This window comes from Hylobates moloch, unplaced genomic scaffold (genome assembly GCF_009828535.3).
Source record: "Hylobates moloch isolate HMO894 unplaced genomic scaffold, HMol_V3 SCAFFOLD_1, whole genome shotgun sequence".
In the NCBI taxonomy this organism is placed as follows: Eukaryota; Metazoa; Chordata; class Mammalia; order Primates; family Hylobatidae; genus Hylobates; species Hylobates moloch.
The window spans coordinates 96,864,700-96,890,651 of NW_026652276.1; the positions used below are offsets into that span (position 1 = coordinate 96,864,700).

The 25,952-nt window shown below is 46.2% G+C and overlaps 1 protein-coding gene across 1 annotated transcript in view; it reads right to left on the reverse strand.

The window, feature by feature from the left end:
- RAC1 (Rac family small GTPase 1) overlaps positions 1-21,937 on the reverse strand; it is a 28,850-nt gene extending 6,913 nt beyond the window's left edge. Inside the window, exons 1-3 of the mRNA XM_032755888.2 lie at positions 21,661-21,937; positions 8,483-8,554; positions 4,972-5,089 (exon numbers count right to left, since the gene is read on the reverse strand). Of these exons, the coding sequence (XP_032611779.1) occupies positions 4,972-5,089; positions 8,483-8,554; positions 21,661-21,695 (225 nt within the window). The 5' untranslated portion in view covers positions 21,696-21,937. The remainder of the gene's footprint in view (positions 1-4,971; positions 5,090-8,482; positions 8,555-21,660) is intronic.
- Positions 21,938-25,952: the final 4,015 nt, after the last annotated feature.

Consider the following 25,952-nt stretch of genomic DNA (forward strand, 5'->3'; position numbering starts at 1 on the left):
CCCAGGCTGGAGTGCAGTGGCACGATCTTGGCTCACTGCAAGCTCCGCCTCCCGGGTTCATACCATTCTCCCTGCCTCAGCCTCCCAAATAGCTGGGACCACAGGTGCCCGCCACCACGCCCAGCTAATTTTTTGTATTTTTAGTGGAGACGAGGTTTCAACGTGTTAGCCAGAATGGTCTCGATCTCCTGGCCTCGTGATCCGCCCACCTCGGCCTCGCAAAGTGCTGGGATTACAGGCGTGAGCCACTGCGCCCGGCCACTCGAGCTTTTCTGACTTAACATTCAAAGAGCACATTAGTTTCCACAGCTATCTGGGTTTCATCTATGGGCTGTTTTTGAAGATTTGTCCTCCCAAGGACTTGATATGGTGCCAAATCTTTACCATGGGAGAGGATCATCGAGAACCAGTTACAAAAATGCAGCTTCCAAAGAGCCTCTGATCATATCTGTGGTATCCTTTCGATTTTTAAGAGCCTCTTTTTTGATGGAGAAGAGACACACACGACAGGAGCAAGCAGTTCCACTTTCCACCCAGCGTTCGCGCTATGCCATCTGCCTGTTCCTTCCTTGTTCCTTCTTCGTTCCCAGCTAAATATAGCTTCCCGAAACCCTGTCTAGTGCTTCTGGTACTCACTTCCTAGCATCCCCTCCTCCCGGCCGTCACTGTCCTGACGCCTCACACAAAGAGGCTGTGCTGGCTGACCCTGGCTGGGAGGCTCTATTTCTTCCCTGTCTTCGTAACACTCAAGAGGACCTGAGAGGGCACCACGGGTATCTCTCCAGCGTCTCTCAATTTCCTTCCTCACACGTCACTTGTGTGTTCTGGAGCCTTAGGCTGTCTCCGGTCACTGGCCCATGTTTCCAGTCAACCTGAGCACTGCTTTGCCCTTTCTGACTAACCCAGACTCGCACATGCCTGTTACACATGTGGTGCCTTCAACGCCTTTGTTACTCCTGCATCGCACACCACTCCCTCCTCGGTGGTGAGAAGCGTAGCCAGGGCTGCTCTTCCCGCAGCCTCCTGCCCACTGGTGGAACCATCCACAACAGATGGGTCCACTTTCCATGGAGTAGGACAGGGCGGGCATCTGGACAGCTGAGATCTCACTACAAAAAAGTAGTGTTGTTTCTACTTCATTTTATTCTCTTCCAAATGCTGTCCACCTGGATTTTACTTTCAGGTTTGGAATTTTAAAAAACACAGACATTCTGGCCAGGTGCAGTGGCTCACGCCTGTAATCCTATAAAAGGGTCAGGCAGCCCTGATGTATGAGAACCAGCCTGGCGCTCGCAGCTTCGCCCTGGTGGAGGTGTTACTATTGAATAGAATAATCTCGCAGAACACTAACATCAGACAAGGTCACCTGTGTGGCCGTGCTGAAACAGGGCCAAAAGTAAGTAAACTTTAAAAAAAAACAACTCATAATCATTTCTAAGTAGTGACAAATCCAAGATCATCATACAAACCACAAAAATCACCAAATATCCCCTGCTCTCAGCCAGTAAGGGTGAGGGCCGAATTCCCACAGCCCCTAGGTGCATGTCTCCCTCGCTGCGAAGAGTAACAACTCCAGTTCTGTTTAACCACAGGTGTGTGCCTGGTGCTCTCTGGCTGCACTTGTAACAGCCAACCTCACAAAGGCTGAGGCCTTTTGAAACTCAAAACTGCCAAGCCGAACACCACAGTTTTTCTTTTTATCTACCATCACAGGAGTCTAGCCCACCACTTTAAAACCTTTAGCACTGGCCAGGCGTAGTGGATCACGTCTGTAATCCCAGCACTTTGGGAGGCCGAGGCAGGCGGATCACCTGAGGTCAGGAGTTGGAGACCAGCCTGACCAAAGTGGAGAAACCCCGTTTCTACTAAAAATACAAAATTTATAATCCCAGCACTTGGGGAGGCCGAGGCGGGTGGATCACGAGCTCAGGAGATCAAGACCATCCTGGCTTACATGGTGAAATCCCGTCTCTACTGAAAATATAAAAAATTATCTGGGTGTGGTGGCGGGCGCCTGTAGTCCCAGCTACTCGGGAGGCTGAGGCAGGAGAATGGCGTGAACCCGGGAGGCGGAGCTTGCAGTGAGCCGAGATTGCGCCACTGCACTCCAGCCTGGGCAACAGAGCAAGACTCCATCTCAAAAAATAAAATAAAATAAAAAACAAAATTAGCCGGGCTTGGTAGCACATGCCTGTAGTCCCAGCTACTTGGGAGACTAGGGCGGGAAAGTCGCTTGAACCTGGGAAGCGGAGGTTGTGGTGAGCCAAGATCACGCCATTGCATTCCAGCCTGGGCAACAAGAGCGAAACTCCGTCTCAAAAAAAAAAAAAAAAACAACTTTTAGCCTAGACAGAAAATGAAACAACTGGCATGATGCACTGGGGTCCTGGCTGACTCCAACATGGAGGCTCTGCATCTCAGCGAACCCGCTGCACAGCCTGTGTCTCAGGACACACACAAGGCTCAGGACTCGTTGTGACACTGACAGGTCACTTAGGCTCCCACTCACAACACCAATGCCGGTACAAGCAGGCAAATAAATACAGGTGATCTACACAAGGGAAGATGCTGGACTTGAGCATCACTCTGACAAGACTTGATTCTGTGCATGCCAACTGAAGATGAGTATGCAGGACTTAGGAAAGATTTTCAAGAGAAAATAATTTAAGGATTACGTAATTCGGGAAAATAAAAACCTGAAGGGTAATTTCAACTGAGAATGGCGACTACCTGCTCACCATCTTTTGGAGAACGAAGAAGAAATGAATGGTCTGAACAGACTTAGTCAGACAGAGCTACCCAACAGAGAGGATGCCAAAGTTAAATGACCACAGGAAACGTTAACATCTCTTTTTAGGACGCCCTAGATAAGAAATCTTCCAACTGGTCCTTCAGGAGTGTGTCTAAGCAGTCTTGGATGAGCTACATAAACAGGTCTGCAGACCACAGAGCCAGCAATCAGGGACCACATTCCATGTAGTACAAAATTTAGAGGTTTCCCCTTTATCAACGAGAGACCCAGGTGCCAGCATGTTACTACCAGATCTCGTTCTTAGGACAGTGTGGCTCAACGGGATGAGACCTTCCAGACACTGGTATCTGAGCATTTGTGGCCTGTCCCTGAGTTGTCAAGATAATTTCCTTATCTCTGAAGGAGTCCAGACAGGAAGGCTTCCACTGCTGGGTGGGGGCTCGCCCCTCTTGCTCCTTAAGCGCCCGGCTCACCCCCTTGCTAGCACAGGGTGTATTACACAGTTTATGGGACTTTTCTGTGAACTACCTGAGGGCAAGAACCATGTCTCACTCCCTTCTTGCTCCTCAAATATTTTACAGGAAAGCAGTCCACAGTCTCACACAGAGGAAACATGAAGTTTAAGTTCTAGCCCTATGAGGACAACGCCTACTTTGATACCAGGCCTCACACTCTACAGCTTTGTTCAAGCTGAGGAGAGTTCTCCTTCCTTATCTGTGTGTTCCTCAGAACACAAAGTGGGACTCCTGCCAAGTCACCCTTGACTTACTGTGAGGCCTTCCTTAGAAAGGCCTCGCCCTGCCCGGTACCCCCTGAGTCACAGCAGGGTGGCTCTCATTTCTCAGAATGACACCACACCCTTCCATATGTGTCCAGTGGGCTGCAGACTCCTACTCTACCAGCCAGTATGTTTTTAAATCCATTTACAATCTGAATTATTAAACATCCACTGGGTATAGAATAGTTTCCTAAGATATTGAAGAATTTGAATTGTCTGGGGATTATAGACTGATTTTTAATACAGTAGATTTAACTACTAAGTTATTTCATCCATATTACCCCCTAAAACAAAGTACTGGTTGAATCAATCACACGCTGCCTCATCATCAGTCAGGGCTCAAAGCCAGCCTTTCTCTAGGATGTCTTCCTGACCTCAACCCAACCCCAACCCCAATCCCTCCGGCCAACCCAGGTTTGCTGAGCACCCACACAATTTCCACTCATTTGGGCACAACGTGGAAAGCAGCATTCTCTAGGCCGACCCACCCGCACACTGAGGAACAGGAGAATTCTAACAGCGGCTGGCCCCACAGTGTGTGCTATGTGCCCAGAACTGCTATGTGTGCGTGACATGTACTCATCTCACCCTACGAGGAAACAGGCAAAGACTGGAGAGAGGAAGAAGCCTGCCTGAAGTCACAGAGCTAGGACATGCACACAGGTTACCAACCCAAGGAATCTCAAGCATATTTAACTTTTGCTTCCAAAGACACTTTTAAAAATGAAGAACAAACATGTAACAAGATAAGCAAACGATACACCAATACACAAGTAAAACAACTGCTTAAAGAAAAGTAACTTTTAACCACAACAATGTCTTCTAAGTACCCATTTTCACCAGCTACTGCTCTAATTAACTTTGGTAAATAAATCACTTAGTTGTCTGATACAGAAGCAAAACTAATCTAAACTTTTTTTTCTGATTAGACACAGTGGATACATTTTACAAAACAAAAACCTCAATCTACATTCAATAGATTTAGGTTCTATACCCACACAAATTATGTATTTTGTGGGAAAAAACGTATTAAACCTGTAAGATTAGTTACTAACTTGGTTTAAAGAAACCTGAATCTTAACTGCCTAATTTGATTCTGTGGTACAAAAACGTCACGCAGCAAACTTGCCTTCAAACTAACTGGTGCTAAAAACTGGTTTGCAAAAACAAAACAAAAAGTACCTCTTTCATACAGTTATTCTAAAGCTAAATGGAAGACTGTAAAATGCCCAACAATGGAACAGCTGGTAATGCTCAAAACACAAAACCCCTGGCTTGCATCTAGGGGGATGTTTATATGCAACCAATTCCACCCTGTTTGCTATTTACTCAATACCCAAATGATGGCAACATAAGCAAGTCCATAGGTAACATGCACTAATTAAGCACTCGAGAATTATATACTCTAAAAGACACATTAAAAATCAGCTGCAATCCTTACTGTTTGCGGATAGGATAGGGGGCGTAATCTGTCATAATCTTCTTGTCCAGCTGTATCCCATAAGCCCAGATTCACCGGTTTTCCATCTACCATAACATTGGCAGAATAATTGTCAAAGCTGTAGAATGGAATGAAAATGGTTAGTCACAGATATAGAAGCTAAGTCACTGTCCCGGCCATCCTAGAGAAGGTGTGCCAAGAAAAAGGCTGGGGATGGGCCTGGAGGCTGCCACACCAGCAAATGTCCCTGCAGGCACAAGGAGGAAGGAGGCAGGGGCAAAACTTGCAGGAAACAAACCAAACCCAAAACTTAAGAAAAATGAAAGAAACAAACAACAAGCTATTTAAGTGAAACAAACAACAAGCTATTTAAGTGAAACAAATCACTGTCAGAAATAAAAACATTTTACTTTAAGACTTTTATCCCGGGAAGAAATAAGGGTACAATTAGCCCCGCTTTCAAATCCTACTTGTTGGGTTTTTCATGTACTTATGTTGCTCATTTTCAGCAAGAGAGCTGGCCACTAGAGCTACCCTCTGCAGGGTTTCCAGAAGGCCTGAGTGCAGAGCAGTCACACAAAACACACCTGACTTAACAAGCCTCCCAATAACATTTTCAAAGTGAGTGTAACTGATGATACAAATGTTTAAATTCATGTGAAGTTGCTACACAAATTAGTCAGGAGAGGTAACGAGCAAAGCCTACAGGGCTGACAGAGGGAAATCAGACTGATGTTAAAAACTGCTACTGGTCAGCAGAAACCAAGCTTTAGAAGAAAATAGTGTTTCCTCTGGACAGGAAGGCAAAAAAGAAAAAAAAAAAAAAGGAAAAATATAATAAAAAGCAGAGGCTGGGCGCGGTGGCTCACGCCTGTAATCCCAGCACTTTGGGAGGCCAAGGTGGGTGGATCACCTGAGGTCAAGAGTTCGAGACCAGCCTGGCCAGCATGACGAAACTTTGTGTCTACTAAAAATGCAAAAATTAGCCAGGGCATGGTGGCAGGTGCCTGTAATCCCAGCTACTTGGGAGGCTGAGGCAAGAGAATCGCTTGAACCCGGAAGGCAGAGGTTGCAGTGGACCAAGTTGCGCCATTGCACTCTGGCCTGGGCAACAAGAGTGAAACTCAGTCTCAAAAAAAAGAAGAAGAAAGAAAAGGTGTGATGGTGATGGACATGGTAATTATGCTTCCATAAGAAAAAGACTATTGGATAAATGGTATTGTGACTTTTTTCCCCTATAAGGGAAAAAGAATCAGGTCCTTGCCTCATTCTATACCAAAAATAAGTCCTAAATGAATTAAAGATAAAAATTTTAGCCACAAAAATCCTAGAAAAAAATACTAGAGCATACTTTTGCATTATTTAAGTACAAAAGGTCTAAGTACAACATACAATTCTGAGGGAGAGGTGGTATTACCATTATTATTATTTGTTTTTTTTTTTTTTGAGACAGAATCTCACTCTGTCGCCCAGGCTGGAGTGCAGTGGCGCGATCTCGGCTCACTGCAACCTCCACCTCCTGGGTTCAAGCGATTCTCCTGCCTCAGCCTCCTGAGGATTACAGGTGAGCACCACCACGCCTGGGTAATTTTTGTATTTTTAGTAGAGACGGGGATTCACTATGTTGATCAGGCTGGTCTTGATCTCCTGACCTCATGATCCGCCCACCTCAGCTTCCCAAAGTGCTGGGATTACAGGTGTGAGCCACCGCGCCCGGGTAAGGTGGTATTATTTACATTAAATGCTAAATTTCTATATGGCAGAAGACACTATAATGAAGTACAAAGACAAATGACAGACTGAGGATTATTTACAAAACGTTCCATCAGGCCACCTGCAGTGGAGCATGCTACTCAATAGGCTGAGGTGGAAGGACCAGTAGTTCAAGTCCAGCCTGGGCAATACTGCAGGACCCCACCTCAAAAAAAAAAAAAAAAAACACACAAAGGGAGGGAGGGGAAAAGAAAGAAGGAAGGAGAGTAGGAGAAGAGGGAAGGAGGGAGGGAGGGAGGGAAGGAGGGAGAGAAGGAAGGAACGGAGGGAGGGAAGGAGGGAAGGAAGGAAATGTTCCATCAGTAAGAAAAAATTTCAGTAGAAAAATACTAAAGATTTAAACAGACAATTCACAAGAGACTAAAAATGTACAGTAAACATTCAAATGAGCCAGGTGTGGTGGCTCACGCCTGTAATCCCAACACTTTGGGAGGCCAAGGTGGAGAATCACTTGAGGCCAGGTGTTTAAGACCAGCCTCGGCAATATAGCAAAGCATAGCTCTACAAAAACACATTTTTTTTTTTTTCTTTTTTGGAGACAACATCTTGCTCTGTTGCCCAGGCTGGAGTGCAGTGGCACAATCTTGGCTCACTGCAACCTCTACCTCCCAGGTTCAAGCAATCCTGCTTCACCCTCCCGAGTAGCTGGGATTACAGTCATGTGCCACCATGCCCAGCTAATTTTTGTATTTTTAGTAGAGACAGGGTTTCACCATCTTGGCCAAGTTGGTCTCAAACTCCTTACCTCAGTGACCCGCCCGGCTCGGCCTCCCCAAAGTTCTGGGATTACAGGCGTGAGCAAAATTTTTTAATTAAAAAAAAAAAAATTCAAAAGATTTTAACCACATCTGTGATTGGAAATGAAAACCATTAGATAACTTCAACCCATGTTAACGGCAGTGTGTACTAAGAGGCCACTTTAGTCAAGGCCAGCAAAGTGACAGCCTTATAGACAGCAATTTGGTAGTATCTACCAAAAAATAATTTTTCTTTTTAATTTTTTTTTTTTTTTTTTTGGAGACAGAGTCTCACTCTGTTACCCAGGCTGAAGTGCAGTGGCGCAATCTCGGCTCACTGCAACCTCTGCTTCCCGGGTTCAAGCAATTCTCATGCCTCAGCCTCCCGAGTAGCTGGGACTACAGGAGTGCACCACCACGCCCAGCTAACTATATTTTTAGTAGAGGTGGGGATTTTACCATGTTGGCCAGGCTGGTCTCGAACTCCTGACCCCAAGTGATCCTTCCGTCTTGGCCTCCCAAAGTGCTGGGATTACAGGCGTGAGCAATCACGCCCAGCTGTATCTACCAAAATTTAAAACATCCATTGTCTTTTGATTTGGCATGATTTTACTTCTAATAATCTATCAGGTGTACACAAAGACATGAGGGACAACACTGAACCCAGCAATGTTTGTTAACACCAAGAGTCCAAGTGACCAGCGGGTTAAATCAGTTACAGTACTTCAAAATCATTAATCATTAATGATTAAACCTTTATCTACATATGTAGATAAGGAAAATCTCCCCCATAAATTTAGGACAACAGGGACAGCATGATTCCACTTACAGTAAAAAATGGGCGCTGTGGCTTATAATTAGGTTTCAGTGAATGTTTAAGAAAAAATTAGTATCTGTTCATATGAGGATTAAAGATGGCTTTACAGCAAAACAAATGGTCAAAGGAATGTGAAAACCGTAACACAGACAAGTTAATTCCCAATTTAATTTAAGATACTTACACAGTAGGGATATATTCTCCAGGAAATGCATTGGTTGTGTAACTGATCAGTAGGCAAGTTTTACCTACAGCTCTAAAGAGAAAGACAAAAAAGGTTGCTAGTCAACATGAATGTAATCTTAGCTTTCATTATTAGGTTAAAATAATTTCTAGAGAAAAAAATCAAGGCATATACATCACACACTTAGCATTAAACAAAATGTTTTCTATAACCCTTTATCACCACATACACATTTGTGCTCTGAAATTTAAAGTAAACAAACTAGAATTTCTCAGAAAGGTAGAGTCAGGAGCCATCACGTTCTGTTTAGGTACCTGGTGTTAGCATTAATAGTCAAGAAACAGTTGTTACCTATGTACAAGACTCAAGAGAAACAAGATTTTAAAACTTCACGTCTCTTCTGTGAACATCTGTAGAACCTTTCATCCAAGAATCTTACGTTTGATCCTGAAGATATTTTCTTTCTTTTTTTTTTTTTTTTGAAACTGAGTCTCATGCTGTCACCCAGGCTGCAGTGTAGTGCAGTGGCACCATCTTGGCTCACTGCAACCTCCGCCTCCCAGGTTCAAGCAATTCTCCTGCCTCAGCCTCCCAAGTAGCTGGGATTACAGGTGCCCACAACCACGCCTGGCTAATTTTTTTGTATTTTTAATAGAGACGGGTTTTCGCCATGTTGGCCAAGCTGGTCTCGAACTCCTGACCTAAAGTGATCCGCCCACCTGGACCTCCCAAAGTGCTGGGATTACAGGCATGAGCCACCACACCCAGCCTAAAGGTATTTTAATTAACACTAATATACAAACACAGCTTTCCTCTTTAAGTAACTTATTCTGCTGCCTTAAGTGGCACAGCTCAAAATCCCACCACATCCCTAGAGCCTCCCCTCTGGCAATCAGCAATGACTGTTCTCTTGAGAGAAAGTGCTTAGTCAATAAACCACCACACGTAACTGCCATCATATTAATTCAGCTGTATTCAACTGCCACCTCCTCCAGCCCCAATCCTCACACAGCACCACAAGTCTATAAGCAGGGGCTATCACAATACATCCCAGACATTTAATTAATGGCTCAGAGAGGATGGGAGTTAAACTTTCCAGACAAGTGTGTAGAAATATTTCAGAGAAAGGAGCACCACCTGCACAACTGGTAATGGGTAGAGACTAATCCTAAATATTACCAGTGTGCCACCAGGCAGAAGTCAGCGGTGGCTGAAAGTCTCCCAACTACCTGCAATGTTTTTCAAGAGGCTATCACCTAATAACTAAGGTCACCACATCATTAGCAAAACATAAAGATCTCCAATTTTTACAGCATTGACAAGGCAAGCTTAAGGGCTTACGTTAGAGCTCAAGTCTCTGGCATCCTGAGGGTTCGGTTAGCCAAGTGCTCTCCTTAATGAGCCCTTCTCTCTGGTGTGCTGTCAGTTTACCAAGGTCACAATGATACATCAGTGTCATAATTTTAAGACTTTTGTTGTTCAATCTCAACTACTATAAATTAGAATTCACCATAAAGTTAAGCGCTTTTCCATTTTCCCTCACACTCAAGGCAGATTACAGGCCCAGCCAGTCTTGCCAATACTCATTCACTCATGACATTATTGAGGGCTTAACAAAAGTTGGAACTCCCCATTCCAAAGACTTTAGAGAGTCAAACATTACATCATCAGAAAGTAGCTTCCAACTCCTAAAGGCTTTCTAAACAGAAATGACTCACTGGACATACATTTTGTTAAAAGCTTAGAATGTGAAAATAAACCTGTATGAGCAGGAGCCTAAGCTTTGGAGTCAGAAGCCCAGATTTGAGACCCAGGGCCAATTCTAGCACGTACTGGCTGTATTTTTTGGCAAGTTTCAACTTCCTCATGCCTGCTTTTTTCACCAGCAAAATTAATGCAAAACTACCAGCTCCATCCCCAAACTACTGTGAGCATTAATTCAATTTCAATTTATATCAACCGTGTGCTACACCAGAAGCACACTAGGTGCTAAAGATATATCAATGAACAAGACCTCATGAAGTAAGTGCAGTTGTTAAATTTAAAAATTAAGAATGTAATCATCACATGAAATTATGGGTGTGATAACTGTTATTATTAAAGCAGCTCTGGAAATGTACAGCAAAAGAGCTAACATTTCTAGAGCTGAAAAAAGTATTTTTAGGCCAGGCATGGTGGCTCATGCCTGTAATCCTAGCACTTTGGGAGGCTGAGGTGGGTGGATCGCTTGAGCCTAGGAGTTCAAGACCAGCCTGGCCAACATGGAGGAACCCGTTCTCTACTAAAAATACAAAAATTAGGTGGGTGTGGCAAAACCCATTCTCTACTAAAAATACAAAAATTAGGTGGGTGTGGCGGTGTGCACCTGTAGTCTCAGCTACTTGGGGGGCTGAGGCAGGAGGATCACTTGAATCCAGGAGGGAGGTCGAGGCTGCAGTGAACCAAGATTGCACCACTGCATCCAGTCTGAGGGACAAAGTGAGACCCTGTCTCAAAAAAGTAAATTTTTTTAAATTAAAAAATAAAAGCCTGGTGCAGTGTCTTAGGCCTGTAATCCCAGCACAGGAGGCTGTAATCCCAGCACAGGGGCCTGAGGTGGGAGGATCGCTGAGCCCAGGAGTTCAAGACCAGCCTGGGCAACATAGGGAGACCTTGTTTCCACAAAAAAATTCAAAAATAAGTGGGGCATGGTGGCACGTGCCTGTAGTCCCAGCTACTCAGGAGGCTGAAGCAAGAGGATCCCTTCAGCCCAGGAATTCGGAATGGCAGTGAGCTGTGATCACACCACTCCATCCCAGCCTAGGTGACAAAGCACGATCCCATCTCAACAATAAAAAAATAAGTGGGCAGTGGCATGGGGACATATGTTACGTCTTCTTGTTAAGGACGTGGGGGATTAGATCCTACTTGGAAAGTCACAGGTTTTAAATTGCCATGACAGCACTGGATTTTAGAAGAAGCCTCCAACTGCAGTGTGGCAGGAAGCCTGAGGAAGCCAGGGACTCACTCAAGGCAGGCACACATGGAAGCTGTTGCTACAGTCCAGGAGCCACCTATGGTGGCCTGGACCAAGAATGGAGACTGGACACTGAAGACAAGCAGGCTGTTTCTTGGACTGCTTGAACTTGGAGGCAGAACAAGCATCGCTTAGCCATGGTTTGGATGTGGCAGCTTAGGAAGAAAGTGGAGCCTAAGGCTCTAAGGGACCTTTTTAAAAATGATAAAGGAGGCCGGGCGCGGTGGCTCACGCTTGTAATCCCAGCACTTTGGGAGGCCGAGGCGGGTGAATCACAAGGTCAGGAGATCGAGACCACGGTGAAACCCCGTCTCTACTAAAAATACAAAAAATGAGCCGGGCGTGGTGGCGGGCGCCTGTAGTCCCAGCTACTCGGAGAGGCTGAGGCAGGAGAATGGCGTGAAGTCAGGAGGCGGAGCTTACAATGAGCCGAGATTGCGCCACTGCACTCCAGCCTGGGCGACAGAGCGAGACTCCGTCTCAAAAAAAAAAAAAAAAATGATAAAGGTTGGCTGGGCGCAGTGGCTCACATCTGTAATCCTAGCACTTTGGGAGGCCAAGGCGGGCGGATCACCTGAGGTCAGGAGTTCGAGATCAGCCTGACCAACATGGAGAAACCCCTCTCTACTAAAAATACAAAATTAGCCGGGCATGCATGCCTGTAATCCCAGCTACTCAGGAGGCTGAGGCAGGAGAGTCGCTTGAACCCGGGGGGGCGGAAGTTGCAGTAAGCCGAGATTGCACCACTGCACTCCAGCCTGGGCAACAAGAGCGAAACTCCATCTCAAAAAAAAAAAAAAAAAAAGATAAAGGTTGTGTAAAAACCTTAACAATAGTTGCCGCTCAGTGTCAAGGATAAGCTGCTATGAAGGTTTTGACTGTTACAAGATGTCATTATCACTTCTTTTACTATCCTGTCCTAAGTCTCTATGTATATGAGGAACAAAGCTACTACTATAAACGCAACCAGCTGGGTCTAAAATCCTCTAAACTTCCTTTCCCGAATGACATCTTTAGCTGAGAAAGGCTCAACCGTGAAGAAATTCAAGGTACTGGCATAATCTGATATTGACTGAAATTTTATTACCAATCACTATTTGTTACAAATCTGTCTTATAAGAATATGATTATTAAATTATAGAATTCCTAAAGTGCAACCTTGTATTTAAGCTTAGTGCAATTAAAAGATAAAATCAACCCCTCTTTAAGTCTTTTGATTAAAACTTTTACTTAATTTCTTCAAATGGGTAAAAGAAAAGGGTTATTCCACTCCTATTAGTGTATATTCATTCCTTGTCCATGCTGCGCTTCCACAAACCAAGTCAACATCTGCACTGGGCAATGTGACAGCCTTTCCATGGCCTTTCCCTCATGAAGAATGGAAGCCATATTTGGCCACAAGTCTTGACTGATGCTGCTGGAGAATTTCTGGAAGTTACTACTTGCTTTAGAATTTCTAACTTTATATAATTAACTGCTCAGTTGAACCTCTTTTCAATCATTGAGCAATGTCATCATTCTAGGAAATGAACATGAATCGGCTGGAAGAAAGTTTATGCCATTTCTACATTGGATTTCCCCCTAGCTCATGATGCTACAATTTTTTTTAACCTATCTGTGCTTCCCCTGCCCTATCCTGTAGAAATAACCACAATGAAAGCAAATAACTTATGTTCCTATTATGTTCTTCATTTTTCCATTAAGAGAACTTTTTTTTTTTTTTTAAGACGGAGTCTTGGCTCTGTCTTCCAGGCTGGAGCCCAGTGGTGCAATCCTGGCTCACCATAACCTCTGCCTGTTGGGTTCAAACAATTCTCCTGCCTCAGCCTCCCAAGTAGCTTGGACTACAGGTAAGCACCACCACATCCAGCTAATTTTTTTTTTTTTTTTTTTTTTGTATTTTTAGTAGAGACGGGGTTTTGCCATGTTGGCCAGACTGGTCTCGAATTCCTGACCTCAGGAGATCCACCACTTCGGCCTCCCAAAGTGCTGGGGTTACAGGCGTGAGCTACCACGCCCAGCCAAGAGAACTTTTTACTTACTTTTTGAGGGGAGTGGGGTAAACTTTAGTGTTACTTCCTGAAATCTATAAACCAAAACTTTAAAGCACAATCAATAAATCTAGAAACACTAGGAATTTCCTCATGTTAAAAAAAAAAAAAAAGATCCAGGAAGCTCAAAAATAACAACTTTCTGCACTGCCTTCTTTTAAAGACACATTGATCTTCAGACAGAAAAGCCAAACTCTTTCAATGACAATTACAATTGCAAACCAAAATACAGAGCATATACTGCTGTCTAAAAGTGAGTAGATCCTGGCCAGGCGCGGTGGCTCTTGCCTGTAATCCCAGCAGGAGGCCAAGGCGGGTGGATCACTCAAGGCCAGGAGTTCGAGACCAGACTGACCAACATAGGGAAACTGCATCTCTATTAAAAATACAAAAAGTTAGCTGAATGTGGTGGCAGGCGCCTGTAATCCCAGCTACTCAGGAGGCTGAGGCAGAAGTATCGCTTGAGGCCAGGGGGTAGAGGCTGCAGTGAGCTGAGATCGCATCACTACACTCCAGCCTGGGCAACAGAGTGAGACTCTGACTCAAAAAACAAACAAAAAAACGTAGATCTTAAGGACAAGGCAGTAGAATTTAGTAACTGTCAAATATATATTCCTACTTACTGAATAAAGACCTTGCATAAAGGTCCTCGATTTACACTGAGAAACAAGGTATGGGGATTCTGTAACAGTAGATCTTATATATAATTGCGTTAACTATGCAGATAAAATCTGTCCAGAAAAATATACCACTAGAGTAGTGCAGTGCTAAATAAACACAAAACCCAATATAAAATTATGCTGTTCTACTACCAATATCTGACTTCACCGGGCGCGATGGCTCACACCTGTAATCCTAGCACTTTAGGAGGGCAAGGTGGGCGGACTGCCTGACCTTAGGAGTTCAAGACCAGCCTGGGCAGCACGGTGAAACCCCGTCTCTACTAAAATACAAAAGACATTAGCTGGGCGTGGTGGCACGCGCCTGTAATCCCAGCTACTCAGGAGGCTGAGGCAGGAGAATTGCTTGAACCTGGGAGGCAGAGGTTGCAGTGAGCTGATTTCGTGCCACTGCACTCCAGCCTGGCGACAGAGCAAGACTCTGTCTCTATAAAAAAAAAAAAAAAGAAAAAAAGAGCAAGCTAGCAATTATTACCACTAGAAGCTTCAAAAAATTAAGATACTGTTAATGTAAGAAACTGCATAAAGTTTCTTACTCAGGCTGAAGACACTATGTACAACTGAGCTGAAGTCTGAAGCAGGCTTTACTTTAGACCACCCTTCCAGAATCCAGTCTAACCCTGGTGTAGCTGATACAAGCCAGCTGAACACAGAGTTCAAAAATAAGAATTTATATCTAACTGCACACAGCCCCCATTCTTTTTCAAAATCAGGCCGGATGTGGTGGCTCATACCTGTAATCCCATCACTTTGGGAGGCCGAGGCGGGTGGATCACCTGAGGTCAAGAGTTCGAGAACAGCCTGGCCAAGATGGTGAAACCCCGTCTCTACTAAAAATACAAAAATTAGCCGGGCGTGGTGGTGGGTGCCTGTAATCCCAGCTACTCAAGAGGCTGAGGCAGGAGAACTGCTTGAACCTGGGATGCGGAGATTGCAGTGAGCAGAGACCATGCCATTGTACTCCAGCCTGGGAAACAGAGCAAGACTCCATCTTAAAAAAAGCAAAACAAAACAAAACAAAAAACAAAATCAACTCCTGTATAAATCCTCTTAAAAGGTTCCCTCTGATAACAGGAAGACATGATAAAGCAAATAAAGCAAAATGAACAAGTAGAGCAAAATGTTGTCACAGAATCTAGGCCATGGGTACGTGCATGTTGACTGTACAATGCTTTCCACTAATCTGTTTGAAATTTTTCATATTAAGACATTGCAGGAAAATATTCCTACTGATCACATGCAATCCTGCCTTGGTGGCAAAGACTCTTGATAAAAACATCTCCTTTCTAGGAAGACTACAATTTTAAGAGCTACCTGGTGATGCAGATGTGAAAAAGTAGGCAGTACTAAGACATCAGATGACTAATGCAAAAGATAGAAAGTGATAAAGGGTGAATTTAAGGTTTCTAAAAATGGCTTCCTGATGCTCCTCCCACTTAGCCCAACTCCAAATTTTACTGTAACTATCATTTGAAATTAAAAAAAAACACACACACACATTATGTGTAATTTTTTTTGGCTTATCAAGAAAAAAAACGCATCATGTATAGTATCATCAACCAAGATCAGAGCCATATACTACACCTAAATTTGGAGGCCAGTGCAGAATTCAAATACCTTTACCACAGGTCAAAAATATGGAACCCCACGCCTTGAGAGGAAAACACACAAAACAACTGAAAAGCTTAAACAAATTCATGGTTCACGCCACCACCATTCAACAGAAGTAAAGAGTAAATGGTATATATTCCCGTAAGGATGATGTCATGGAAGGCATTTTTCACGTTCAGCTAAGAAACTCTTGGACAGTAATGTATGTCCAAGTCAGACACTGGGCTAGACAGGCCACTAGCCCAATCTGGACTCCACTTCGTATAAAGAGTGAAACATAGAGAGCTTCAAGTCATTCATTCCCATTCCTTTAATCAACCAACACCAAAACAATACTATTAAAATAGCTGTGGCCGGGCGCAGTGGCTCGGGCCTGTAATTCCAGCACTTTGGGAGGCCGAGGCAAGAGAATCGCTTGAACCCAGGAGGCAGAGGTTGCTGTGAGCCCATATCGCGCCGCTGCACTCCAGCCTGGGTGACAGAGCAAGACTCCGTCTCAAAAAATAGTAATAAGCAATAAAAAAATTAAATAATAAAACAGTTGTTTAGGCCAGGCACGATGGCTCACACCCATAATCCCAGCACTTTGGGAGGCCAAGGCGGGCAGATCGCCTAAAGTCAGGAGTTTGAAACCAACCTGGTCAACATGGTGAAACCCTGTCTCTATTCAAAATACAATAAATTGCCAGGCGTAGTGGCTCACGCCTGTAATCCCAGTACTTTTGAGAGGCTAAGGCAGGTGAATAACCTGAGGTCAGGAGTTTGAGACCAACCTAGCTAACAAGGAGAAACCCTGTCTCTACTAAAAATACAAAATTAGCCAGTGTGGTGGAGCGTGCCTGTAATCCCAGCTACTTGGGAGGCTGAGGCAGGAGAATCGCTTGAACCCAGGAGGAGGAGGTTGCAGTGAGCCGAGATCGCGCCACTGCACTCCAGCCTGGGCAAAAAGGGCAAAAACTCCTTCTCAAAAAAAAAAAAAAAAAAAAATTAGCTGGGCATGGTGGCAGGCACGTGTAGTTCCAGCTACTCAGAGGCTGAGGCAGGAGAATCACTTGAACCCAGGAGGTGGAGGCTGCAGTGAGCCAAGATAAAATAAAAACAAATAAATAATAAAACAGTTGTTTATAAATACCTGAATGTAAGATGTTATCTTTTTTTTCCTTTTTGAGACAGTCTCACTGTTACCCAGGCTGGAGTGCAGGGGCGCCATCTCCGCTCACTGCAACTTCCACCTCCCTTGATTCAAACAATTCCCCTGCCTCAGCCTCTCGAGTAGCTAGGATTACAGGCGCCCCGCACTATCCTTGGCTAATTTTTTTGTATTTTCAAGTACAGACAGGGTTTCACCGTGTTGGCCAGACTGGTCTCGAACTCCTGACTTCAGGCAATCCGCCCGCCTTGGCCTCCCAAAGTGCTGGGATTAAAGGCATGAGCCATCGCACCTGGGTGATGCTATCTTTTTTTTTTTTTTTTTTTTTTTTTTTTGAGACAGAGTCTCGCTCTGTCGCCCAGGCTGGAGTGCAGTGGCGCAATCTGGGCTCACTGCAAGCTCCGCCTCCCAGGTTCACGCCATTCTCCTGCCTCAGCCTCTCCGAGTAGCTGGGACTACAGGCGCCCGCCACCACGCCCGGCTAATTTTTTTGTATTTTTAGTAGAGACGGGGTTTCACTGTGGTCTCGATCTCCTGACCTCGTGATCCGCCCGCCTCGGCCTCCCAAAGTGCTGGGATTACAAGCGTGAGCCACCGCGCCCGGCCGGGTGATGCTATTTTACCTAGGAAAAGCTGAGAGAAAATCTTGGGGCAAAGGTCCACTAAGTGAAAGTTATAGGGTGGGGCAGCAGTAAGGTGGAGGAAAAAAAAAATTATGGACCCCATGCTCAGAAAGGACTTAGAATAAAAAAGTATCAACCCTATGTAATATTTCATGGCCAATCTCAATTAAATTGCTATTCAGGAAATCTAGAATTTTCTAACATGCTTTGCAAATTATTTCTGACTTTTTTTTTTTTTTTTTTCAAGACAGAGTCTTGCTCTTGTCGCCCAGGCTGGAGTGCAGTGACACAATCTCAGCTCACTGCAACCTCCGCCTTCCGGATTCAAGCGATTCTCCTGCCTCAGCATCCTGAGTAGCTGGGATTACAGGCGCCCACCACCACGCCCAGCTAATTTTTGTACTTTTAGTAGAGACAGGGTTTTGCCATGTTGGCCAGGCTGGTCTCGAACACCTGACCTCAGGTGATCCGCCTGCCTCCGCCTCCCAAAGTGCTGAGATTACAGACGTGAGCCGCCGCCCCTGGCAGACATATTTTCACATAGGTGTATTATCAGTCTCTATCAGTCAGGGTCCCAGAAGGAAAAAACTCATCCCAGGAGATTCAAACAGAGATTTTCATGAAGGAATTATTTACAAAGCTGTAGGCAGAGTTAAGGAGCAAACAAGATGGCAAGGCATCCAATTCTAGCAATGATAAGACAGAACCATCCCTAGGGATGATGAGACGAGGAGCAGGAGTTTCCTTAGGAGCCCAGTGTAAGCAGAGGCACAGGAGGGCAGGATGGAGGCATGTACAGCCTGAAAGGACACTGCCATGGTCCAGGTAAAGGGTCAAAGCAGGAATTGACGAAGATGTATCTCCTTTAAAAAAAAAAAAAAAAAAAAAGGCAGAGTTTCCCTCTGTCACCCAAGCTGGAGTGCTGTGGCACAATCTTGGCTCACTGCAACCTCCACCTCCCAGGTTCAAGCGATTCTCCTGCCTCAACCTCCTGAGTAGCTGGGATTACAGGCGTGCCCAGCTAATTTTTCTATTTTTATTAGAGACGGGGTTTCACCACGTTGGCCAGACTGGTCTCAAACTCCTGACCTCAGGTGAACTGCCCACCTCGGCATCCCAAAGTGCTGGGATTACAGGCTTGAGTTACCGTGCTGGGCCAAAGATGTATCTCTAACAGTTTTTGTTTTTGCTTTTTTGAGACAGGGTCTCACTCTGTCGCCCGGGCTGGAGTGCAATGGCATGATCTCAGCTCACTACAACCTCCACCTCCTGGGTTTCAAGCGATCCTCCCACCTCAGCCTCCCGAGTAGCTGGGACTACAGGCACATGTGTCTACACCTAGCTAATTTTTGTATTTTTAGCAGAGACAGGGTCTCGCCATGTTGCCCAGGCTGGTCTTGAACTCCTAAGCTCTAGTGATCCACCCACCTTGGCCTCCCAAAATGCTGGGTTACAGGTGTGAGCCACCTGACCTGGCCAAGTACATTTCACTTCTAATATCATTTAGCTCTAGTCAACATCAATACTAAACATAATATTACAAAATAACTGTGCTTGCTCAAATGCTCATTAAAAAAAAAAAAAAAAAAACAGACTGAAAACTCAAGGCCACAGACTTCTAAGCCTAATACTCCCTCACAGAGTCTCAGTAGTAGAAACCTCAGTACCTAGCATTTACTAAGCACTCAGCAAGGGGCAGCTGCGAGGTAGTTAATAACCAACATCTTGTTTAGTCTTGTTGACCTCCCACTGAACCGGCTCTCTTGGGAGGTGGGGGATGTGCTTAGGGTTACCCCATGTAAGCGGTGGGGTGGGGATTTGAAGGGAGGGTCCAGATTCCATGACAGGCATTCAACAAGTTATTCATAAAACAGCCAATTCAAACAGCAGAGGTCCATAATCGGTTAGTATTAAATAAACGTATCTGCTATGCTTATGTTTTAGTTTTAGAAATTTTCAAATAATTATCAGCAATATGACTTATAAAAAAAAAAAACAGGCCGAGGCGGGCGGATCACTTGAGGTCAGGAGTTTGAGACCAGCCAGGCCAACATGGTGAAGCTCCATTTCTACCAAAAAAATACAAAAAAAAAAAAAAAAATTAGCTGGGTATGGTGGCTTGCGCCTGTAATCCCAGCTACTTGGGAGGCTGAGGCAAGAGAATCGCTTGAACCCGGGAGGCAGAGGTTGCAGGAGCAGAGATGGCGCCATTGCACTCCAGCCTGGGCGACAGAGTGAGACTCTGTCTCAAAAAAAGAAAAAAAAAAAAAAAAAAAGGAAAAAAAAATTGGGCCGGGCGCGGTGGCTCACGCCTGTAATCCCAACACTCTGGGAGACCCAGGCGGGTGGATCACCTGAGGTCAGGAGTTCGAGACCAGCCAGGCCAACATGGTGAAACCCCGTCTCTACTAAAAAATACAAAAATTAGCCGGGCACGGTGGCACGTGCCTGTAATCCCAGCTACTAAGGAGACTGAGGCACGAGGATCGCTTGAACCTGGGAGGCGGAGGTTGCAGTGAGCCGAAATCGTGCCACTGCACTCCAGCCTGGGCAACAGAGTGAAACTCCGTCTCAAAAAATAAAAATAAAATAAAAAAAAAGCTCGAATAGCCTACATACTCTAATACTCCTTCACACTTCCAAGACAAATCCGACAGATGCGCATCTTACAAAAATCAGCTGTCTAATTATCCTTCTTGCATCTGAATTGCAAGAACCAAAATCTGTCCTAATGATAAGTTTGAAGACTATCAACCCAGTTAACTGTGATGCCAGAACTTTCCTTGGACTTTACTGGAACATGTACCAGTTGCATTGAGTTTGATTAAACTGGTAGTAATTCTTCCTCGCTAACACTAACCTATACAAGCAACGTTGAGACGCGCGATTTTGCTCGGGTTACACTGAGATTCTTGTTTCTATGGGAGAAAAAAACTGCATAAGACAAGTCTTGTCTTCCTCTAGGGCCTGTAACCATCACGGACAGTCATGAAAAGCAATGACTGGAGTCACAGGGGGCCAGTTCTGCTACATCCCATACCTAATGCGTTAACCAAAGAACAGTTTTTTTGTCAATGACCACACCACGTTGTTAAAAAAAAAAAAAAAAAAAAAAAAGAAAGAAAAGAAAAAACAGTCCCCCATTACAGCCGGCTCCTCCCAGCCAGCATCTTAAAAACTTTCTCCACGGAAAGGGCGAAAACAACAATTTTAAGAATCCTAACAGTGGCAGAAGTGTTAAGTCAAAAAACCTTTTCGAAAATAAGTTGAGAGGCCGGGCGCGGTGTCACCCCAGCGCTTTTGGAGGCTGAGAGGCAGGAGAATCACTTGAGCGCAGGAATTCGAGACCAGCCCGGACAACACAGTGAGACCCCATTTCTACAAAAACTTTTAAAGATTAGCCAAGCGTGGAGGCACACGCCTGTAATACCAACATTTTGGAGGCTGGGATGGGAGGATCGCTTGAACCCAGAAGTTCGAGACCGGCCTGGGCAACACAGCGAGACCCCGTCTATGAAAAAAAAATTTTTTTAAAGAAAAGTTTGGGGGCACCAAAGCGGCCCGTACAACAATCAAGCATGCATCAAATATGATCGACTTGACCGCCGCGTTCCCTACACAACTCTCAAAGGGGATCGAGAGGTTCATGCAAAAAAACAAGGAAGGGTCCCTTTTTGGAAAAATGGTCAAAATCTCCAAGAGCGCTTGCTCTACGAGCGCTCCCGAGGAGGGCGGCGGGGGGCTGGCGGCGGTCGGCGTCCAGGAAGAAAGCCGGAGGGTGGAGTTCACTTTTCCCTCTGGCCAGAGAGCGGCGAGGCCCTCCTCCATCGACAGCCGGAACCAAGCACGCGCCGCCCGGGCCGTCAGGGTCCGGTGGGGGCGCCCGCCCGCGGCCCCCACCCCGCAACACAGGCCCAGGCCCAGGCCCAGGCCCACCGCCTACGCGAGCCCGCGGCGGACGCCGGCCTGTCTGGGCCCCAGTCCGGGCCCGACCCCCGCCCGCGCCCGACCCCGCGGCCTCCAGCCCGGCCCCGGCCGCGCACTCACCCGTCTCCCACCACCACACACTTGATGGCCTGCATCAGGGCCGCTCGCTGGGCCGCGGCGGCGGCGGCAGGGCGCTGAGATAGGAAGCGGCGGGCTCGGGGTGCGGCGGACGGGCGCGCGGCTTGCGGGCGGCGGGGCGCTGGGTGCCGGAGCCGCTGTCCACGCCGCCTCGCCCTCCGCGGACTGGAAGCCGATGCCCGGCAGCGGCCACCACCCAAAGCTGAGGAAAACTGCAGAGAAACAGGAAATGGCCGCTCCACTCACATCCGGCCTCCCCTCCCCCGCGCCGGCGCCGCCGCTCCCAGGTTCCGGGCGGGGCCGCTCCCGCCCGCGCCGCTCCCGCCCGCGCCGCTCCCGGAGTTTCTCTGGACTTCGGGAATGCTCGGAAGCGCTCGGGCCCACTCGGCTCCGGCCGCGGGGCGCGGCGGCCGCCATCTTGGCGCGCTAAAGCGGCCTGGGCGTGGCCGGGCCTGCAGGTCCCTTCCCTGATGTTCAGGGCTTTAAGAGGAACCTGTTAGCCGGGTGCGGTGGCTCACGTCCGTAATCCCAGCACTTTGGGAGGCTGAGGCGGGCGGATCACCTGAGGTCACGAGTTCAAGACCAGCCTGGTTAACATGGTGAAACACTGTCTCTAATAAAAATACAAAAAAAATAACGGGGCGTGGTGGCGGGCACCTGTAATCCAAGCTACTCAGGAGCCTGAGGCAGGAGAATCGCTTCAACCCGGGAGGCGGTGGTTGCAGTGAGCCAAAATCCTGCCATTGCACTCCAGCCTGGGCGACAAGAGCGAAACAACGTCTCAAAAAAAAAAACAAAAAACAAGAGGAACCTGTCAGGACGTGGTGGCTGACACCTGTAAACCCAGCACTTTGGGAGGCCGAGGAGGGCGGATCACAAAGTCAGGAGATCAAGACCATCCTGGCCAACATGGTGAAACCCCATCTCTACTAAAAATACAAAAATTAGATTAGCCGTGCGTGGAGGCGCGTGCCTGTAGTCCCAGCTACTCAGGAGGCTGAGGCAGGAGAATCGCTTGAAGCTGAGAGGCGGTGGTTGCAGTGAGCTGAGATGGCGCCACTGCATTCCAGCCTGGAGTCAGAGCGAGACTCGGTCTCAAAAAAAAAAAAGAGGAACCTGTGGTGGCTGGGCGCAGTGGCTCACGTCTGTCATCCCAGCACTTTGGTTGGGAGGCCCAGGTGGGTGGACCACAAGTTCAGGAGTTTGAGACCAGCCTCACCAACATGGTGAAACCTCATCTCTACTAAAAAAATACAAAAGTTAGCCGGATATGGTGGCGGGCTCCTGTAATCCCAGCTACTAGGGAGGCTGAGACAGGAGAATCGCTTGAACCCAGGACGCAGAGGTTGCAGTGAGCTGAGATTGCGCCACTGCACTCCAGCCTAGGAGACAGAGTGAGACTCCGTCTTAAAAAAAAAAAAAAGGAACCTGTGGTTGCAGGAGCCATGCTCCCTGTCACTAACTCCTGCTTGAGGGCATTGACTCCCCCTGTTTCATTATCTTTATGTGATAACCATCTGCAATGACATTAGGTCCTTTTAGAAAATTCGGAATCTAGGCCGGGCGCGGTGGCTCACGCTTGTAATCCCAGCACTTTGGGAGGCCGAGGCGGGCGGATCACGAGGTCAGGAGATCGAGACCACGGTGAAACCCCGTCTCTACTAAAAATACAAAAAAATTAGCCGGGCGTGGTGGCGGGCGCCTGTAGTCCCAGCTACTCGGAGAGGCTGAGGCAGGAGAATGGCGTGAACCCGGGAGGCGGAGCTTGCAGTGAGCCGAGGTTGCGCCACTGCACTCCAGCCTGGGTGACAGCGAGACTCCGTCTCAAAAAAAAAAAAAAGAAAATTCGGAATCTAAAACTATAAGGAAGAATAAAATCATAACACCATACCTTTCCTCAGCAATAACCGTGTCCATTCAGCCAAAAAAAATGTGTTGCCGGCCAGGTGTGGTGGTTCACACCTGTAATCCCAGCACTTTGTGAAGCCAAGGTGGGCAGATCACCTGAGGTCAGGAGTTCTAGATCAGCCTGGCCAACATGGCGAATCCCCATTTCTACTAAAAATACAAAAAATTAGGCGGACGTGGTGGCAGATGCCTGTAGTCCCAGCTACTCGGGAGGCTGAGGCATGAGAATCGCTTGTACCCGGGAGGTGGAGGTGGCATTGAGCCGAAATCTCGCCACTGCACTCCAGCCTCGGTGACACAGCAAAAAAAAAAAAAAAGTGTTGCATGTTCTCCTCTGTCGCATATGCATTTTCTGTTACTTGTTTTTAATGTGTTTAGTGCTATGCCTCGTGCTTTGTACCAAGTTCTGGAGATAATTATGTTAGATGGTGAAAGTGCAAATATTTTGGTATATTTCCTCTTAGTTATCTTTTGATATGCATAATGAACGTTTTGTAAGCAAAATCAAGAAATCATACAGAGTTGGTGTAACTTTTTTTTTTTTTTTTATAAAATAGAGGCAGGATCTCACTATGTCGCCCACAGTCTGGTCCCGAACTCCTGGGCTCGAACGATCCTCCCACCTCGGCCTCCCAAGTTGCTGGAACTACAGGCAGGTGCCACCATACCTGGCTAATTTTTCAATTTTTGCTAGAGATGGAGTTTCCCCATGTTGCCCAGTCTGCTATTGGAACTTTTTTTTTTTTTTTTTTTTTTGTACCACTGCACTCCACACTCCAGCCTGGGTGACAGAGCGAGACTCCATCTCCAAAAATAAAAATGAAAATGAAATAAATATGCCAGGCACAGTCGTTCATTCCTGTAATCACAGCACTTTGGAAGGCTAAGGTGGGAGGATTGCTTGAAGCTGGGAGTTCAAGACCAGATTGGGCAACACAGCAAGACCCCCATCTCTACAAAAAATTAGCCAGGCGTGGTAGCATGCACCTGTTGTCCCAGCTATTTGGGAGGCCAAAGCAGGAGGATCTCCTGAGCCCAGAAAGTCGAAGCTGCAGTGAGTTGTGATCGAGCTACTGCATTCCAGCCTGGGTGACAGGGAGACCCTGTCTCAAAAAAATTAATTAAACTAAATTAATGTACAACCCACATATGAAAATCAGTTAATTTAAAACTGAGTGAGAACAGTTGTCCAAGTTTAGGCTTGAGTATCTGCTTGGAATGTTCCCCATGGCAACAAATGATCCAAAAAGTTAAATTTTTTAAAATTGTGGGGTTTTTTTGAGACAGGATCTGCCTTTGTCACCCAGGCTGGAGTGCAGTGCCATAATCACAGCTCACTGCAACCTCTATCTCCTGGGCTTGATGATCCTCCCGAGTAGCTGGGACCACAGGTGCACCTCACCACACAAGGATAATTTTTGTATGTAATTTTGTACATTTTTTGCTATGTTGCTCAGGCTGGTCTTCAACTTCTGGGCTCAAGTGATCTACTAAAAATACAAAAATTAGCTGGGTGTGGTGGCAGGTGCCCGTAATCCCAGCTACTTGGGAGGCTGAGGCAGGAGAATTGCTTGAACCCAGGAGGCGGAGGTTGCAGTGAGCTGAGATCATGCCATTGCACTACAGCCTAGGCAACAAGAGCAAAACTCCGTCTCAAAAAAAAAAAAAAAACAGCTTTACATCAAAGAATCATTGAAGAGCTGGGATTGATGGCACCCTGGCCTTAGGGAACTGGGAGTAAGGGGAGAGTAGGATAAGGAAGACGGGATGAAAGCTGAGAAGCAGCAGGAGACCTGCATGGCCCCCTGTTATGCACTCCGCAAGGGGGCCGCCCTCCCCTTCACCTACAAAAGACATGATTCCCCTCTAGAGAGGGTGAAACAGAGGGTATTCGGCCTTAGGCCCAGGCATAGGGCCTGGAAAACATAACATAAAAACAGAGATTTAGTAGACTGAAGCTTGAGCCTCCCCAATCCCTTCCTTCGTGGTTCCATGCTGATGGTTTCCCACTGGGGAGGAGGGTGGAGGGCGGAATCTGTACAGGGCAGGAGGAAAAAAACAAACAGATATCAACATGGGGCCAGGCGCCATGGCTCACATCTGTAATCTCAGCAATTTGGGAGGCCGAGGCAGGAGGATTGCTTGAGTCCAGGCATTTGAAACCAGCTTGGGCAACAACTAGCTTGTGTCTTTTCCAAAGACCCCGTCTCTGCAAAAAATATATATTTTTTTATTTATAGAAAAAAAATATTTTTTTATTTATAGAAAAAAATATATTTTTTATTTATAGAAAAAATATATTTTTTATTTATAGAAAAAATATATATTTTTTTATTTATAGAAAAAATATATTTTTTTATTTATAG